General features: G+C 41.3%; 2 protein-coding genes across 3 annotated transcripts in view; one reads left to right on the top strand and one right to left on the bottom strand.

Moving 5' to 3' along the window:
- The window catches only part of rfx2 (regulatory factor X, 2 (influences HLA class II expression)), a 44259-nt gene extending 30841 nt beyond the window's left edge, over positions 1–13418 (top strand). The window contains exons 9-18 of the mRNA XM_047375974.1: positions 2702–2823; positions 3021–3139; positions 6427–6539; positions 6664–6815; positions 8357–8454; positions 8601–8750; positions 8865–9073; positions 9166–9319; positions 10373–10415; positions 10629–13418. Coding sequence (XP_047231930.1) covers positions 2702–2823; positions 3021–3139; positions 6427–6539; positions 6664–6815; positions 8357–8454; positions 8601–8750; positions 8865–9073; positions 9166–9319; positions 10373–10415; positions 10629–10750 — 1282 coding nt within the window. The 3' untranslated portion in view covers positions 10751–13418. The remainder of the gene's footprint in view (positions 1–2701; positions 2824–3020; positions 3140–6426; positions 6540–6663; positions 6816–8356; positions 8455–8600; positions 8751–8864; positions 9074–9165; positions 9320–10372; positions 10416–10628) is intronic.
- fcho1 (FCH and mu domain containing endocytic adaptor 1) overlaps positions 13417–19839 on the bottom strand; it is a 66449-nt gene continuing 60026 nt past the window's right edge. For both annotated transcript variants that reach the window (XM_047375973.1, XM_047375972.1), the window contains 4 exons: positions 19612–19808; positions 18127–18191; positions 15906–16073; positions 13417–13991 (listed from right to left, as the gene is read on the bottom strand). In XM_047375973.1, the coding sequence (XP_047231929.1) occupies positions 13963–13991; positions 15906–16073; positions 18127–18191; positions 19612–19808 (459 nt within the window). In that variant the 3' untranslated portion in view covers positions 13417–13962. The remainder of the gene's footprint in view (positions 13992–15905; positions 16074–18126; positions 18192–19611; positions 19809–19839) is intronic.

The raw sequence follows: 19839 nt of genomic DNA, 5'->3' as shown, positions 1-19839 counted from the left end.
AGTTTATTTATTCTGTGAGTCTACTCATGCCCTTTTTGTACAGTACCTCTGTGTTCGTGGTCCACTGTAGTTTACAGTTGAGGGTAAGACAGAGATACTTGTATGACGTTACTTGCTCCACATCCGCCCCTCCGATGGAGATTGGCAGCAAGCATGGTCTTCTTGTGGCTAAAACTGAGCACCATTTTCTTGGTGTTATCTATGGTTGGCTGTAATTGTTTCTCCCCGCACCACCTCACCAAACAATGACCTCCTTTGTGATGATTTATGACATAAAATCCCAATAAAATATATCAAACTCAGTGGTTGTAACATGATAAACTGTTGTGAATATAAATATTAACTTGCATAAATTAAAAAAGTTCAGTGAAACTAATATGTCTGTTCACTACTTTCTTTAAATGGAACTTGTTACTTTCTGCCACTGGGAACAATTATATGTTTCCATATTCGACTGAAATAGTGGGACTAGAAAATGATTTGTCCAAAAAACGAAACGGTTAAATGAGAGAAAGAGATGCACTTAGGCGAAAATGATTTCATTTCATTTTATTTGGAGCTAAAATTTAAACTGATCTGCATCCCCCTGTTCCTCATTGACAGATTTTTACATATGATTTTTTTCTAATATGAACAGACGATAGAGGAACGACTGAATGTGTAACAATAGGATTCAGAAAACAATGCTTTATACCGAGAAATATATACGTTTGACAGTTATATAAATATACCATTTTAAGTCAAATAAATAATCAATCTGCTGGGTTTCCTTAGACAGAAAAACTTTTTATCCAATTTGAATAAATAACTGAGTCTGACTGCATTGTTCAATGATTAGTATTAATTGGAATGTATGAACCTGACTTTGTGAAGAGCCTTCAGATGACATTTGTTGTGAATTGGCGCTATAGAAATAAACTGAATTGAATTGAATTAATTGATATTAAATGTAATTTATAGCATTCAAACTTTTATTTTTGCAAAGATTTCTTCATTTATAACATTTTTTTAATGAAAAAGCAAAAGAAATGTACATACATATTTCTTGTATTTTACAAATTTCTTTCTAAATCAATGTTTATAAGAAAAGTCATTTAATTTGGCCTGCTGCTCTCTGCCTGAGCCTTTTTCTCTCTCTTCTTCTCTGAGGGCCGTCAGGTTTACTACCCTGATGCTCTGGGCTACATTAGATTTGAACCTGAGCTCCAGATAATAAGCTACAGTGCTGTGAAAAAGTTTTTACCCCCTTACACATTATCCTTTGTTTTTTTGCTTTTTGTCACACTTAAAAGTTTCAGATGCATTTTATTGAAGAGATAACCTGAGAAAATCCAAAAAGCTGTTTTTAAATGATGATTTCATTCTTGGAGGGGAAAAAAACAATCCAAACCAACCGCACCCCGTAAACCTAATAACTAGTCGTGCCAACTGGCTAACATCACCACAGAGGAATTTTGACCCACTCTCCTTTGCAGAAATGTTTTAATTCAGAAACGTTGAAGGGTTTTAAAGTCTGAACGGCATGTTTAAGGTCATAAGTATCTGAATTAAATTTAAGACCAGACTTTGTCTAGGCCACTCCAAAACTTCTTGTTTTTGAGTCATTCAGAGGTGACCCTGCTGGTATACTTTGGATCATAGTTCTGCTACGTTACCAAAGTGTGTTTGGGGTTTAGATCCTATAGTGATGGCAGGAGATTTTTCTGCAGGATGTTCTGGTAGAGAAGAATGAAAGATTCCATCAATCAGGCAAATCATGCAGGTTTTGAGGAAGCAAAGCAGCCCCAAACCCTCACACTACCACCACCATGTTTGACTCAATATGATGGTGTGTTTCTGAAATGCTGTTAGTTTTAGGTCAGATGTAACATGATCCACACCTTCCAGGAAGGTCCACTTTAGCCTTTGCAGTCCACAGAATATATTCCCAAAGATCTTGGAGTTCATCGGGATGTTTTTGGGCAAATGTGAGATGTTCGTTTTGGTCAGCAATGGTTTTGCCCTTGGAACTCTCACATGGAGGCTATTTTCCCCATCCTCTCTTTCTTGTTAAATCTTAAACACTGAACCCAACTGAGGCAGGTGAGGCCTGCAGTGCTTCAGATGTTGTTCTGGGTTGTTTTGTGACCTGGTTGAATCTTCGATGTGCTTTTAAGGTAATTTGGAGGGTTCACCACTGCTGCATGTTTTCTCCAGTTCTTGATCATGGCTCCAACGTTGGTTTGCTGGCACTGTTTTTGAATTGTTTAAGATGATGTGTTGCTCTTTGAGATCTTTCAGCCGTCAGAGAGGTTCTATTTAAATTATTCATAATATCTGCAGGTCAGGATAATATTTAGGCCTGGGTTTGGCTTGTGAAATTAAGCTCAGCTTTCTAAAAAATGTAGTTTTATCCCAGTTAATTCATCATTTAACAAGGAGAGTACTTACTTTTTTCCAGAAGACCTGACTGGTTTGGATAGCTTTTTCCCTTAATGAATGAAAATGTCATTTGAATTCTGCTTTTTGTCTTTACTTACGCTGTCTATCCAATATTAAAATGTGTTTGACAATCTGAAACATCATGTGACAAAAACAGAAGAAATCTGTAGGGAGGCAACAACTGGTTCACACCACTGTATGTTATGTATCTGTGAGGGTAAAATAAAATAATTATTTTACAGAGCCAACATGCATGTCTCGTTCTCACATGTGTGTGCAGGTTTAAGCCTCTGCAGAAGGTGGATAGCATGTCTGACAGCCTGTGTGGGAGCTCCCAGCACTGCAGCAGCACTCCAGAGCAGTCGGTGGCTGCTCAAAGCCAACACCACCAGCAGTACATCGGTAAACACAGAAGCTGCCTCTAAAGTTTCCTTTGTTTACATTTTTTCTCTGACCTTGATATTTTTGAATTACATTTGAAGGCATTTGGTAGGAAACACGACATGAGCTGTCATCACAGCAGATTCCTATAGATTCTGTCTTGCTTGCCTTGAGGTTGTGGCTTTGTAGATAAACACTCATCCATTTCCTTTTCAAAGATACGTCTCACTCCTTACCTCCGTTTCCATCTCCGGACCTGGGCACGCAGCCTCTTCCTGAGCGCATGAGCATGAGTGATATTAAGAAGCTGCAAACACTCTACAGAGGCCACTGTGAGGTGAGCTACATTTCTGCAAATCTCTTATCTGGTTCATGTGCTTTCTTAATAAATTACAATATCATTGCAAGTTAATTAATTTCAGTAATTCAGTTCAAAAACTGGCATCAGTTACATATTTATTACAGATTTATTACCCACAGAGGGATATATTTAAATTGTTTATATATGTTAATGGTTGTGGTCATGGCTGACAGATCATGAAAACCCAAAAGACATTTTTCCAGACCAAAAAAATAGATTTTTGTTGTTATAGTTGTTGTTTTTTGGTCATGTTATGGCCTATATAATATTGGAAAGACTGGTAATTTGACTGTTACAGCTACTCGGAGAGGGCTGTATCCAAGAACATTAACGGAAAGTTAAGTGGGAGGAAAAGGTGCACAGACACCATGAGTGAGAGGATTGTGAAGCGAACCAAAGACATGCCAACATTTCAGCACATAGACATTACTAAAACGAATGAACTTTTCATTTTTTCATTTATTGAGATGCACCTATATGTGTTAAGCAGAGGCTTGTGTTTTCGTTTTGTTGCTCGTGGCTCCCTGGCTTCAGTTTATCATATAGTGAACCCTGTGCTTCAATAGGATCATAATCAAGCTTGAATATACCAAATATATTCAAATTGGGTTTTTAATAAAAATTTCCGAATGACACCACAGAGACCAAGTCATCTGTTTACGGTGAGAAATAAAGAAACAGTTGTAAATTCCTTCCTGATGTCCTAATGTTGGCAAACCCAGCAGCAGTCAAAAGGTGTCTTCTTTCTAAACAGTAAATCTGATAAATGATGAAATAGTTCTTAAGAAATCGTGTGTTTCACAGCCATATTTTAAACTCTGCAGTGTAGTTCAGTTCCCTGATAGAACAGATCACTTGTGCAGGCTGAAGATGGAAAGCTCTGGGTTTATCATATTATCCCTTCCCTCCCCTTGTCCAGCTTCTCTGCAAACCTCCTTTGTTCCAGCCGTCTTTTCATCTCTGTTCAGCTTTCAAGGCACGCCAATTAACCTTTCAGCGCGCTGGGTGGACATCTCGGTGTCTTTGTGGCGGCCTCCCCTCGGGCCTTTGTGCGGCCGTGTCTGTGGACGGGTGGACAGACTCCTGTCTTTGTCCACCGTCACATTTCTGTCACTCTTGCAGCTCCTGTGGACTAATGTTTCAGCATTTAGTTTTTTTTTTTGTAATCTTTTGACATAATTTTGCAGCACAAGAAACAAGTTGTTAGGATTAGGATTAGCATTCTGTTAGTTTGAATAATTATGGCTTACAGTAAATGACAACTCAAAAATCAATTCAACAGAAATGTAGAATATTACATACGACTGATAAAAAACGAAATACTACATCCATGCACTGTACAGTATATGCGCTCAATACGAGGTCAAGGCTCTTTTTGCATTAATTACTGCATCAATGCGGCATGGCATGGAGGCGATCAGCCTGTGAGTTGTTAAGGAAGCCGAGTTTGCTTTATCTGCTTTCAGCTCATCTTCATTGTTGGGTTTGGTGTCTTTCATCTTCCTCTTGATAATACTTGATAACAGGTTCTTCATGGGGTTTACGTCAGACGAGTTTGTTGGCCAATCAGGCACACTGATGCCATGGTCATTAAAGCAGGTGTTGGTAAAATGGTCAGAAACCAAGTCCTGCTGGAAAATAAAATCAACATCTTCATAACTGTGTCAGCATAGGGAAGCATGAAGTGCTTTACAGTTCACTGGTAAATGGCTGGGCACAGTGGATTAACACGAGAAGATGACATGGCTCCCCAAATCATTTCTGACTGTGTAAACCATACACTGGCCTCTCCACTCTTGTTCCAATCGCGTCTTAGCCCACGCAAGACTCCTCTGACATTGTCCCTGGTTCAGAATTGGCTTAACACAAGGAACGAGACAGTCAATGCCCATTTCTTAGCTTTGCTTCCCAATCTACTCCAGACTGCCTGTGAACCTTTCTCTCCTAAACCTTTTCCTTCCACTCAACTTTCCATTAATATGCTTGGATACAGCACACGGAACAACCAGCGTCTTTAGCAAGGAAATTTTGTGACCTGTGTTCCTTGTGGAGGCTGTCAATGACTGTTACTGGACAACTGCCAAGTCAGCAGTCTTCCCATGACTGTATAGGCCATAACATTTCTAAATTAAAAATTATTTTTTTATTACTTTGATGTGATTTTGTAGTTGTATATAAAACTCAATACTGAATATTTTGGGTTTTCCTCATCCTTAACCTTTTAAAATCAGCAGAAAAAAATGTGTGAAATGCATCACTGTGTGTGCAGTTAATCTAAATACATTTTCAATGATCTTCTAAATCATGGACATAAACCCTTAATCTCATGTTAACAGAACAGGAATCCAGGCTCAGTTAAAGTCATAGAAGCTTAGTGAAGCATTTTGGTACAAAAATCACATCTGAAACCACAGCTTTGGTTTCTGTGACTGCAGAGAACATCAGAGGGGTTAGACTGAGGAAGCCGCACCTCTGTCAGCGATAGCGTTCTCCACACTTTTCCCTCGTTTTTCCGCATGTTAAGTAGATTTTCCTGCGTGGATAAAAAGCTGTGAGGCCGGACACACTTGTTTGGAGGGAATATGAAGGCACAAAGTGCTTGTTTGGAGGGAATGGGGAATTCTTCCTTTTGTTTTGGAGCTCCGTGTTTGACCTGTTGCTGGGGGCAACTGTAAACACGGTTGCCATGGGGACGAGCAGAGAGGAAGCAAAAACATATCATGTGATTGAGACTTACGCTGTCGTGTAACAAGATCCTCCAGCAAGTGTTCAGAGAAGAGGAGACTCTGCGTTCTGAGCACATTGTTCACTTTTGTAGTTTAGACGTCAAATGTTGAGATAAAATAAATAGTATCTTTACAATCTTTACAATCAGGATATCAGTGTTGAAGCAGCTTCCTTTATGTTCACTTACACACACAATGCTCTGATTTTACACCTTGAAAAAGGAAAGAGTTACAGGTATTTCCAGGTTACTAAAAGCAGACAAACTAATAGTCAGATCTTTAACTTTGCTACACAAATGCATTAAACATTAAAAAGAAAATCTAATGGACTCTCCTGATAATTGATGTGCAGGGAGCTGTGTTGAAGCTGTTTTTTTTGTCTAACCAGGAGGACCCGGGTTGAGTGAGAGGCTGCCTGCCTACCCGTCCGCCTGCTTGGAGAAACTTTGTTGTGTGTCTGGTTGCCATGGTTCAGCTCTGTGTGTTTTCTCCCTCTCCACCTCCCCTCTCCTTCCCTGCCTTGCTTCTCTCCTGCAGGCTACTTTGGATGTGGTGATGAATCTCCATTTCCATTATGTTGAGAATCTCTGGCAGACCTTTTGGAATTCACCACCGCCATCTAGTGACGGTAGCACAACCATCTCCAACAGGTCAGACCAAGCAAATGAAAACAGCTCTCAGTGTGTTTCAAACTCAGGACTAAATGGTGTCAAACCACCTGAGTTTAGAACAAGGTGTCAGACAGCAACATTTATATGGTTTCTTTCTCTGTAGCGACGATGACCTGGAACGTGTGATTCCCAGAGAGAAGCTGGTAGCTCTGTGTAAATATGAACCAGTCAGGGTTTGGATGAGGAGCTGTGATCACATCCTGTACCAGGCCCTGGTGGAGATCCTCATCCCTGATGTGCTGCGTCCTGTTCCCAGTCAGTGCTCCTGTTGTTGTTTTCTATGACTTTAAAAGTAGAAATGCTCTAATCAGAGTTTTGTGGCCAATTTCTGATCGTTTTTTTATTTATTTTTTTTTGTTAACCTTAGACCTGCTGATAGAAATTTTAGGTGAATCAGCATCAACATGTTGTAGCCTTTCCACCATGAGCCGCCATTGAATGTCAGGAGCAGAGGTGACGTCACGCTGTGTGAACAGTCGCTGTAAAATTGAGTTTTACTGTTTAAAAACAAAGACAAAAAAGCAGTTGACATTTTATTTATCCTTAGCATCTCATAAGACCGATTAATGCAGTTCGCATTACAAAAAGTAAATAACGGGTTCAGTGTCCCAACAAATCCAAGATGCTCCATGAGCTCAGAAGGATAAAAACAGATCAACTTTGCTGTGCTCCATTTGGCCTTCCTGTTAGCTACTGAACTTTCCCTTCCTGTTTTAAAGTAGCAGCCTGAAAGAACAGGCTTCTTAGAACATAATTTTCTGTTAAACAACTTCTTGCATTCAATTTAGTTTATTTATGTAGTACCAATTCACAACACACATCATCTCAAGGCACTTTACAAAGTCAATTCGATCAAATCCTACAGATTCCAAGTCAAGTACGTCTCTGTATTGCTGGATCTGAAATTAGTAGGTGTTTTGGATGATTGGCCGATACTTGCATGCTAAACCGATCTTTTCCACCGATCTTATCTACCTCTGACAATCCCCCACTGTTCCCTTTTTCTCTGCGTGAGAGAAGGCTGGCTGACGGACCTGCCCACCAGGTCACGTCTGCAGGTTCACAACTTCTGACAACATAAGATTGGAACATTGAAGGTGTGTTGTGACCTTATGACACTGTCAATGTCAGTTGGAAAAATCTGGTATCGGCAGGTCAGGCTTTTTAAAGATCGGGGATCGGCCAGAAAACTGCAATAGGTGCACCTGTAGAAATTAGCCAACTTTGAGTCTCCTTGCAGGAACAGCTTTCATATCAAAGAGTGTTGCTGTGAGCCCGACATGGTAAAGCTCGAGTACTGTGCATTTAACTAAAAATCATCCGGTTCCAGTAAACCGCTGATTTCCCTGTCCTTCTGACGGTCTGTCCATCAGCCATTAGGCAGAGTATGGCATAATTTTTAATGTTTAACATAAAATGTACTTCAGGTTAACAGTTCTTGGTGTTTTTAAATTTAAAATCCAAATGCATTTACATGTTAAGCTTGTTCAGTAGTTATTTATTTATTAGTTTTCATTTAATGATAAAACATGTTTGTAACGTTCGCAATGGTAACGTTTATTACTATGAACCTTCATTTTCATCTCTACTCTTTCCTCCATGGTGTCCAAACACTTGCTGATGTTTAGCATCTAAGATCTTTATCAGGTTCTCCATCCAACTGGAGAAACATACCATCAGCAAGCAGAGTTTTATGTATAGCACTTCATTCGTTGGAGACTTCGTCTGAAGTAATACGCACAGTTTAGATGTTGTGATGATGATACTTTGTAATCCAGGCCGTTCTGTTTCTTCAGGCACTCTCACCCAGGCTATCAGAAACTTTGCCAAGAGTCTGGAGGGTTGGCTGACGACCGCCATGACCAGCTTCCCACAAGACGTTGTTCGCACTAAGGTAACCAGAAATCTCCCTTTTTAAATGTTTGTTGTACTGTATAAATACATTTTATGTAGATAATGGCATTTTAGGGTTTAAAACTCTACATAATAACTGATTTTAAAGGTTCATTATGTGTTTTTTTCCTCCTCCCTGTGGCGTAGGTGGCAGTGGTCAGTGCATTCGCTCAGACTCTGAGGCGATACACCAGTCTGAACCACCTGGCCCAGGCAGCTCGTGCCGTTCTGCAGAACACCTCCCAGATAAACCAGATGCTCTCTGACCTCAACAGGGTGGACTTTGCCAACGTCCAGGTAAAGGCATGCAGGCAGCTTCCTGGTCATTTAAACTGTGCAGAGTTTAACTTGCGCTGTCTGTTGTGGTTCCCCTCTGACTGATCCTGGGTGTGTGTCTGTTGGGTCTAACAGGAGCAGGCGTCGTGGGTCTGTCAGTGTGACGAAAGCGTGGTCCAGCGTCTGGAGCAAGACTTTAAGGTCACCCTGCAGCAGCAGAGCTCTCTGGACCAGTGGGCTACTTGGCTGGATAATGTGGTGTCTCAGGTCCTGAAACCTCACCAGGGGAGCCCCAGCTTCCCCAAAGCTGCCCGCCAGTTCCTGCTCAAATGGTCGTTCTACAGGTACGGAACAAGCAACACTGAACCAGAGGAGCTTTCCTTAAAACCAAAGCATTTCATAGACTGCTGATTCTGACTGTCTGTCCTTCTTGCAGCTCAATGGTGATCAGAGATCTAACCCTACGCAGTGCTGCCAGTTTTGGCTCCTTTCATCTGATCCGCCTGCTGTATGACGAGTACATGTTCTACCTGGTGGAGCACCGCGTTGCTCAGGCCACTGGAGAAACTCCCATAGCTGTGATGGGAGAGGTATGAAAGAATCAGATGGAATACTTAAAAGTTTTAGTGCCTTGAAAAAGTATTCATACCTCTTGTATTGTCTAACATGCAGCCAGAAATGTTAATGTTGGACTTTTATGTGGGAAACCAACACAAACTAATGCGTAGTTGTGAAGTGATGGCAAATGAAACCCGATTTTCCACATTTTTTAAAAATAGAAATCTGAAAGGAGTGGCACACATTCGTAGTCAGGCCCGTTTACTCTGATACCACCGAATAAAATTCAGTGCAATCCTTCAGTAGTTACTTCATTTATTAAGGCAGTCCATCTTTATGTATTTAAACGATGTAGAGGAAAACAAATACAACGTTCCCACAGTGATGCATGGTGGTGGCAGCATCATGCTGTTGATATACTGGGCAACCCTGGAGGAGATCCTGCTAAAGATTTGAGTCTGGGATGGAGGTTCTCCTTCCAGCAGGACAATGACCCTAAACAGTGATATGGTTTAGAATAAAGAATACTCATGTGTTAGAATGGCCTAGTCAAAGTCCAGACCTAAACCAATTGAGAATCTGTGACAAGTTGTTAAAGTAGGTGTTCACAGATCCTCTCTGTCCAATCTGACTGAGCATGACTTCCAGCAGTAACTGCAGGTGGTTCTACAAAATACTGACTCAGCGAACCTGGGTATAAATGCATGCCACACTTTTTAAAGATGTTTTTTCGGCACTAGTGGCCTTTATTTAGTATTTTTTGACAGTATGACAGGAAAGGGGGAGACGTTCGGTAAATGTCTCCAGGTCCGGGACTCGAACCCGGGACAGCCGCTTCAAGGACTATAGCCTCTGCATATGGTCGCGTGCTTCGCCCCTACACCATCAGCACCACGCCCAATGCCACACTTTTTGGATTAAGCACAATTATGTGCTGCTTTGGTTTGGTTTTATCATGTAAAATACATTAAACATTGTGGTTGTAACTTGAGAGACTTCAACGGGTGCCAATACTTTTGCAAGGTACTGTATATCTAATGTTTCATTAACTTTTGGTTTACGAATTCTGCCTCCTTAAATCACAGTTCAGTGACCTGAGCTCTATGATGCCATCTCTTATGGAAAAGGGTGAGTAGACCAGTCATAAATTTAGTCTCTTCCACACATTTAACATTTTCTCCAACATAGCATCACCTCTTGTTAAATAAAATAAAACCTGAGTTACTAACGGTGTGAAAAGCTTCATTTGTAATCTGGGTGTTCAGTAGCAGATTTGCATGCAGTAGAACCTCCTACTATTATCTGTTCTGACGTTGAGGACCTTCCTTTTTGTGCCATCAGATGCATCCTTCTCGGATGAGATGAGTAATTTGGGCAGCGACGCCGACGTGTCCAGCGGTCCGGCTGAGCCGGCGGTGAAGAGGGAGAGGATTGAAATAAGCCACCCTCTGCAGGAAATGTGAGTCCAGTCTGAACGGGAGCGGACTGAAAGCAGCAGAAACCAGGCTACTTCAGAGCTGGTGGGGATGCAGGGATTTCTTCTTCCTGCAGTAAGTGTGCAATGTAAATAGAGAAAAGTGCAGAAGCATGGCCTCTCCCCATAGTGATGTTTATAAAGGTGGTGAAACCCGCACCCCCCACACACACGTTTTATTCTTTTTCATTTCACAAGTGTAACAGATCTTGTTTTCTGTTTTTGTTGAACTGTGAATTATTTCTGTGCAGTAGCTTCTCATATTGGATGTATCATTTTGAGTGGTGGTGTTTGTGGTTCATCTTCGTTCCCGTTTTATTTTCCGAATTTGAGTTAGTTGTGCCATAGTGTCCTTTGAGTGCCTTAGATTAACTTTGAAATCACTGCTACAGATGTCAATGCGTCCCTCAGCTGTGCCTCAACCGCAGTATGAATGTATCGTCTTCAAACCTCAAACTCTCAGAGCACCTTCAACTCCTGGTTTGGTTGTAGTTGTTGTGCTCTCCCTGTTGCCTCTGCTGCACCTCGTAGCGATCACATGACAAACAGGTCAGAGGAAGTACGAACCCAAAGGACTTTCCCTTTTGTTGTTCCCACCAGCTCAGCCGAGGGTCGTCTCTGTTTGGAGCAGCAGGAACTCGGCTCGTAGGATTTTTACCTCAATATTTCTACGCTCTGCTCTTTGGCTAAATTACACATCATAAGTATTTTTAAAAATTACATACTATTTAACTTATCTTAACAAAGCTCACAGATCACCTGTTCGAATATACAGAGTCTTGCAAACGTTTTGAAATCCTGAACTTCTTGACAGTTGGATGCGTTGCATGTGACTCAAAGTCGTGCGTAATGGTGAAGTGGGGAGAATCTGAAATCTGGCTATATGTGCATTCAGTCCCCGAGTTAACGGGTATCCCTCAACCAGTGTTGCACATCCACACACACAACTCTGCCCATTCATCTTTGTGAAATAGCTCAAGCTCAGTCTGGTAACATTCAGTTTCAAGTCCACATTCTCATTCGGACCACAAATATGCTTTGATCTAAAACCATTCCTGTATAGTTCTGGCTGCATGTTTGGGTTTTCCCTGCTGAAAGGAGAACCACGGTACCCGTCTGAAGTCATCTGCAGCCTCTGATGGGTTTTCTTTCACAATTGCCCAATATTTAACTTAATCTATCAACATTGACCAGCTTCCCAGTTCTCACTGAATCCCCACAGCATGATGCTACCATCGCCATGTTTTATCATGGGAAGGCGTGTTCTGGGTGGGGTGCAGAGTTATGTTTCTGCCACACCGTTGCTCTTTCTCCCTCACGGCATGTGGCAAATAAGGACTTTTGGCAAATCTTTCATAAAGGCCGGACTTGTGGGTTATGATCCAACTAATAGTCAACAGATCCTTCCCCCTGAGCTCTGGTCTTGTGCAGTTCCTCCAGAGTTACCGTGAGCCTCTTGGCTGCTTCACTGGTGAATGCTCACGTCATGGTACTTGTATTTTCAGATGATTGAGCTTTAGGACCTAAACTTGATTTAAACTTCTCCATAACTTCCTCCCTGCTGTGTTCCTCAGTCCTCATGATGCTGTTTGGTCTCTAAGGAACCCGAGGTCTTCACAGAACAGCTGGATTACACACAGCTTGACACTATTTACTAAAAGGTAATTGGTTGCACTGGACCTTATTTATGGACATACAGGTAAAGGGGGCTGAATGCAAATGCATGCTGAACTTTTCAGATTTTTATTTGTAGAAAATTCAAAAAAAGTAAAAAGCGTGTATGAACCTTTGCACATGGAAAAGCATAGATTTTAAGAGTTGTGAATACTTTTGCAAGGGACTGTATGTTTAGAGCTGAAATATCTTCCTCAGTCAGTCTGGAGTTGGAGATATTCCAGATTAATCAACAGAATGGAGGCTGGAAACGATCCATGTTGCAGCTTTGGACCTGTAAGCCAGAACCTTTAACACACAAAGTGGAGCTGAGCCTTTTAGATCCTTTAACCTCATGCTGGTTCTGACTGAATGTCTTACATTCTGTTTGAATGAATGAGGAAAATACAGCATGCTATCTGGGCAGGTTTAATAATACAAAGATAAACCCGATATATGACGTAGAAGGTGCTGACCGCTCTGATCACTTGCTTGTGGTCACACAAAGAAATGTTTTGATGTGTGAGAAATCTGGTGTTAAATGTGTGAAATTCAGTTTATTACTGCGTGCAGCTGCCCCAGTAAACCAAGGTGTCTGGAAAAAAAAAAAAAAGATCCTATTTATGAGCTAATCTGAATTGATGGATTTCTGTGTTGAAATTAAATTTTTTCCCTCAGATGATTTTGTTGTAGCAACGAGAGTCTTAAGTTATTTAAGGCTTTTAGTAACTCGTGCCTGTCACAGTAATTTGCCTTAAAGTGCTTTTGGAGGAAAATTATTTCTATGTGTACTTTGTAACGTTTTGTAAAGCTGTTTTAGATTATTTTTTATTGAACTAGTTTCTTCTCACAAGTATACTGAACTTATTTTTGGTGTATTTTTAAAGCTGTTCTTGACTACACTTCAACTGGCTGAAGGACAGATGATTGTCTGTAATAAACTGCATAGCTCCACTGTATTTTGTACTTGGTCACAATGTGTAATAAACTGTTGTAAACCCAAACGGTTTGAACACATTTATTATTTTTAATCAATTCTGAACATCACAAAACCTCTACTTAAAACAAATGTCAGCTTTATAAACAGCTTTTTCTACAGTTTGATAGAAGATCACCCAAACGTCTCCTTGATCCTTCAGGATGGTACAAAGATACAGTATTTACATTATTTAAATACCCTCATTTCCATGGCAGCTCAGCTCAAGGCTTTAATGTTTTCTATAATTCACATAAAGAAATTCAGCTTATTTTCCAGTCCCTCAAACCAAAAGGCACAACAGTCTGAACCAAGAAGCTTCAGTCAAAACTGTTTCTCTCCAGGAAAAGCCAGAACAACTGAACAAGCAACCTAAGGTAGAGAAAACGAACGCAGAAGAAGGAAAATGTTGGTCCTAAAACAGCAGGACATGTCAGAAGTAAGTGCACGATGTCCTCCGCGACTGAGCTTTGAGTTCAGGAGCCCTGTCAGAGTTCGCTTTTAAAAAGTGCAAAGTTCTCTGAACCAGCAGTGAGGAGCCTCTCAGGAATCTGACGGTTCCTTATCGGGGTTTACAAGGAGCAGCCTGCCATGTACTTCCCTGTGGGGGAAAACAAACGAGATTACAACGAAATCCACCACAACAATAAAACCAGATCTAATGTGAGCAGCTTCGTTATGAGAAATATTGGATCTTGTGTTTTTTTTTAAAGATTGAAACAAGTTTAAAATAACTAAACTGAAGTTTGAGTCAACCTCAGCGTACGCGTTTGTAAATCTGGAGGTTGAAAACGATCATGATTGAAATCCCAAATTAATTCCTAGTTTCAAATGCCTCGCCCCACAATTTGAGACAAGAAAAATGGTTGAGTCAGATTTTAAAGAGACATTGAATAATAACATGCTAGAAGAAACATGGCTTCCAAATCTGAGACAGTTCCTCACCCTAAAGTCTCTGCAAACGTACAGTTAAGCCCAAAATTATTCACAAACTGGCAGATTTAGATTTAAAATTGTATTTAAATTCAAGAAATGAAACGGGTATCTCTCAAAAGATGAGACAAAATCTCCAAGAGATACAAAAAGATGTCTTTTTTTTTTTTAACAAAAAAGCAGAAAAGCTTTTATTGGCATTGAAGCTATGAAACATTCCTACAATTAGTGAAAAGCTTTTCACATTTTTCCACTCATAATATTTTACTATTCATTTTGTGTAATGAGCACCAGGTCTTTGGAAGGCCTCCCTGCCATCACCCTCATATTTAACTTCCTGCAGATAGACTGGAATCTAGTCTGGACTCGACAAAACAAAAACATGTTGGTAAAACTAGAATACTTTCAATCTGCCAGAGGTATGACTCGTTATGGGCTGGGTTTTTTTTTTTTTTGTAGAAGTTCTTGATGAGGTCCTGTCACCATCTGGCAGCCTTCAGAACCAGGTAATCAGATAGAGGACCAAATTAAACCCAACTGTCCAGTGCCGACCCATTTACCCTTCAGTAACTCTAAAGCAGCACTCCACAGTGGCCCAAGTCCAAAAGCACCCTTCCCCGATCATCCGTCTGTCCAAAAAGCCCAGTGTGTAGAACACCTTTGTTCTCATGGCTTTGGAGCGCTGGGTTCCCCTCCTTTAAATGCGGTGCTGACCTGCATGGAAGGCAGCCTCACTTTAAAACCACGGATGTCTCTGTATGAAAACCAAACCCAGGTCCATCCAGACTATCCTTACTCCGGTGCACAACTGTGCAGATGTTCTGGTCAGTACTCAACCCCACGTTGAATCCATGTTTTTTTCACTTCAGTCGTTTGTGTCATTTAGCATTTTAGTCTCCTTCCAACAGACCAAATATTACATTGGCATGAAAAGCACGAACTCCTGACATTTAGAAAATACCAGCTCCCAGTTAATGCAGTCCAGACAGTACTTTGCAACATAATGACGAGATATCACGCAGCCCTAAATTACACCTCTTTGCTTTTGCCAACATTTCTCCACTTAGTTAAATCAATAATCATAAGAAACCACCATAAGATTAAAAATATAAACAGCCCTTCTCCCCGCAGAGCATTATGTCCTCTGCTGCGAAGCGAGTCCACGCTGACAGAAACCTGCGGTGTCCCACCCTCACCCCTGCAGTAACGAATCCGGAAATCAGCAGAAAAATTACAAATGTTTACGCCATCCGCATGTTTGATATACGGCAGCCAGTAACACTGCAGCTTCTGCATCCAGATAAATTATACTCTGAGGTAACGAACCACAGGTCCTGTAAGCAAATGCATGATTGTTAGTCTTGCTACTATAGGAACTGAATCCTCTAATGCTGTATTAGAAATGCTTTTATGTGCTTCCTACTGGTCTAATTTAATGAAGCTGATCAACATGTAATGAATATTTGGACTGCAAAGCTAATCTTTATAAATGCTAAAACAATGAGTGTTAATGTTTTAGTGTCAAACATTCATGAAGTGTAAACATCTGCTGCTATTAATTAAATTAAAATATTAGTATCACCTGTGGCGAATCTCTTCTTGACCAGCGACATGCGGTATCGGGTGCCCACCAGCTCCACGTCCATGCCCGACAGCGAGGTGCCGGAGCCCACGAACTGAACAGCCAGGCTGGGTGGGGGGCCTCGGGGGGCTTCCAGGCACTGCCAGCTGGCACACAGAGTTCCTGAGCCTGGGACACACGAACGCACAGACGTCTTAGGATCCACTGATTTAACAGATTTATGAGGAAATGCCTTCGTAACCCAACCCGTCCACTCATTTAACTTATGGAGCAGTGAAACAAAAAGTTCTGGTGACAGGAAAAGACAACAGCTTTACAGACGTGATGACAAGAGACGTGTAAAAGATAAAGATCCAAACAGGTTAACCTTCTGAACATTTAATACTCAACATCTAATCTTCTCGTTTTGGTTCTTGGGACCTGGACTTTGAATTTAATGTTGGAGAACCCGGCAATTATAAATGCAACTCTCGCAATTTGCAATCTTTAACATCTTTTTTCGGCACTAGTGGCCTTTATTTTTCCATTTTTTGACAGTAGGCAGACAGGAAAGAGGAGTAGAGAGAGGGGGAGACATTCAGTAAATGTCGCCGGGTCCGGGACTCGAACCCGGGACAGCCGCCATTCGAGGACTGTATCCTCCGTAAATGGTCGCGCGCTTTCGCCCCTACACCACCAGCGCCGCCAATCTTTAACATCTTTAGTCTGTTCTGTGATGACTGGCCTCTAGACCGGGTCCAGTTTGAGATTTGTGGGTCCAGTTTTAAACCCTGACCTAAGAGGGTCTAAAGCCATATGCAGTTTGACGAGTTAGCATTTATCCGTAGGTTCTTGGTCAGCGAACAGGTCAATGATTCGGGTAAAAGTCTTACGTTTTTCTGCAGGTAAAATATAAATGAGTGTAAAATTCACCTTTTTTGTTCTGATTTAACAGAACGTGGAAAAGTCTGGAAACTTAAACATTTTTTCATACTCAAGTTTTTACTTTTTTAAACGTATCCAGACTTGAAAAACAATAAAAATCAAACCCTTTGATTCTTATTTTTCAGCTGCGTAGGGAGACCCGTAACGATGCTCACGGACGGCCAGCTTCAGACGAGCCTCTACTTTACAGCAGCCATTAAATCAAGTAAAGCTGTTTAGTTCTCGTCTTCTGTTACTTCCTGTTTGCTGAGTTGGGACCACTTAAGATGCTCCACATGTCAAGATATTAGATATAAACCTGGGGAAGGGAAAGGAAGACCCGAAGGAAAGAAGGAAGACACAAGTAATGTATAAAAGTGGGGAAGACGAGGAAGAAAGAAATGAAAGAAGGAGGGACATGATGGAGGAAGTAAGGAAGGAGAAAATACAAAAGGAAAAAACACAATGGGGGAAAGAGAACATTTAGGCAGTGGAATGGGGGATAAAACCGAGAAAAATATTTCTTCATACTCCTATGTTCTTTTTCCATAGTTGTCCAGACCTGGAAAATACCTGAATCAGATTCTATAATTTCCAACCTTTTCTGACTGTGGAACCTTAATTAAGCCATATAATCACGATTCATTTGAAACACCCATCGCTGTTCTGGATGTGCACCAACCTATGTGCAACTTGGGCCGTTACTGTGTGGCTGGGAGCTGCAAAGATCATTTAGATTTGCTGCTACTTTGAGATTAAAACCTAAAATTTTAAACTTTACTGCAACAATTTGCATCTATTTGGGTTGAATGTAACCTGGTGTAAGTATTTTAAACGTTTACGCATTCATAAACACACAATAGAGACATCTGGGGAACGAGGACTAATGAATTTAGGGCTTCTCGCCTGCTGACAGACAACGAACTCAACTGCTTTTTTTATGAGACAAGCAAAAAAAAAGGACTCCGTCCTGTTAGACGGCAGTAATGAAAAGCACTTCAGTCATAAACAAAGAGGCCGTGTGGAGGAAAACGGTATTAAATGTATATAATAATGTTATAGTAGCCATTCATTGCTGGTTTTGGCTCGTAAAACAAGAGATTTCTGGAGGCTTTTATCTCCCTGCCACTGATGTCTCTCTGAAAGTTCCTTCATCTATTTTCTGAGAAACCATAACTTCACAGAAATGTGATTAAATAAATAAAATGTAGAGCCGAGTGCGGTTATTACAGAATAATTATAGAAAGTTCTCGATAAAGAGGCTGAGACAGCTTCAGGTTTTGCTCCTGGCTCTATATGATGAGCTGTGACCTCTGACCTTTGCTGTGGTTGGTCGGGGAAAGGTTGGGAATCTTCCACAGCAGCCGACGGTCCTCAGCGTTCCTGCACAAGCACAGAAATAAAACAGTGAAGCGTGACGTTAAACTCGACCTGTAATTGTTAAGCAACTCAAGCGATGCCTGAATCAGGTGCTGCACAGCTGCAGGACATCAAACTTGGAAAAGCAGAAAAGGGCTGGAGCTCAGTCAGTTTCAGCTTTAAGGTGGAAACTTCATGGAGACTAACTGTAGAGTCTAAAACCAGGCGGTTTAGATGGTTTACCTCTGAGCCACTAGTCCAGAATGCCACTGCTGTATGTGAGAGGGGAAAATCAGAGAAGAACTCTGAATAAATTATGGTTATGTTGTAATCCCAATCAGAGCGCTTAAACTCTGAAACTGAATTAAAGTCAGTATGAACTTGGATCAAGTTTGTAACAACCAACAGATCTTTGTTAATTAAAGCCTGGGAGGTGTCTCATAGGAACAGCCTCCGCAGACGCATGCTACACAGCATGATTGCTTGAGCCAAATTTTAAATCATTGAATGCTCCATAATCCTGGGCAGTTGTAACTGCTTTAATCTGTATCTCAGAGCATAAACGCTGGAAAATACTCTAACTTTACGGGTTAAAAACTCTTTAAAAACCTTTGGTTAGTTTTACTCTCTCCTCCTCCACAGATGCTGAAAGCAGAAGCCCGCACTTCCCTTTTATTCAACATTTCCAACACGGTTGTTGGATTGTAGAAGTGTATTTGAATACAAACTGGAAAACAATAATATTCAGCAGCAGTCCCTCCACACTACAAAGCCCATCATTTAGTTCAGGGTCCATCCAATAAGTTCAACCAGCCTATCAGGGCCATTTGCTGGGCTACCTTTCTACCCGACTACTTTAAATTTGGACCTGGTTCCTATACTTGAAATGAAGAGAGGCCCCAGAAAACTGCCCTGGTTCCTGAAAACATTCCTGCAGTGGAAACACCTTAAAGTCCTGCCGCTGAGGGACCTTATATTTAAAGCCTCCAGGTTTTTTTCCTCAGTCTCGCCTTAGATTGCTCAGCTGGTATCTCAACCTGAATCTGAACGCAGATTTTTAAAGGAATGTATTTGTTTGTGGTAAATTGGTCTTTAATTTGACCCCGGACAATAAGACCACTTAATTAATTGGGCCACAAGACAAACAATCAATCTGTGCTTTTGAACGACTGGATTTGGATCTGGATCGGCTGAGCGTTTAGTCCTTTTGTCTTTAGAGCCAGGATAAGCCAAGTTATAACTAAATTTGAGGCATATTCTAATCTTAATAAATCATTGTCAGGCTTGTTATATTTGAAGGGTCCTCTGACCCAGCTGTGATTTCACACTGAACCAGAGTCATTTTTTTTAAAACATTCACTTTGTTGTAATGGTCCTTTTTAAATAAATATCCTGTCTGTCCCACGCCAGCTTCACTCATTATCCCTCCATCCTTGCTGCTCACCAGGAGGCGGGCGGCTGGCACTGCACGTCTGCCGCGGTGTGGTCCAGAGGAAGCAGGACCTGGACTGCGGTGAGTTGGGTGGAGGGCGCTGTGGCGGGGCAGCAGTGATAATCGAGGGATACTCGGGTCACCGTGCCGCTGCGCTGACACTCTGCCGATAACAGGAGAGGAGCCCGGCCCGGATCCTGAGAAGACACCTGAGGGAAACGCAGCGGGTCACAATCAGAA

Source organism: Girardinichthys multiradiatus, chromosome 9 (assembly GCF_021462225.1).
Source record: "Girardinichthys multiradiatus isolate DD_20200921_A chromosome 9, DD_fGirMul_XY1, whole genome shotgun sequence".
NCBI lineage: Eukaryota > Metazoa > Chordata > Actinopteri > Cyprinodontiformes > Goodeidae > Girardinichthys > Girardinichthys multiradiatus.
The sequence above is the reverse complement of the archived record's forward strand: the minus strand, read 5'-3'. Positions and strand labels throughout refer to the sequence as shown.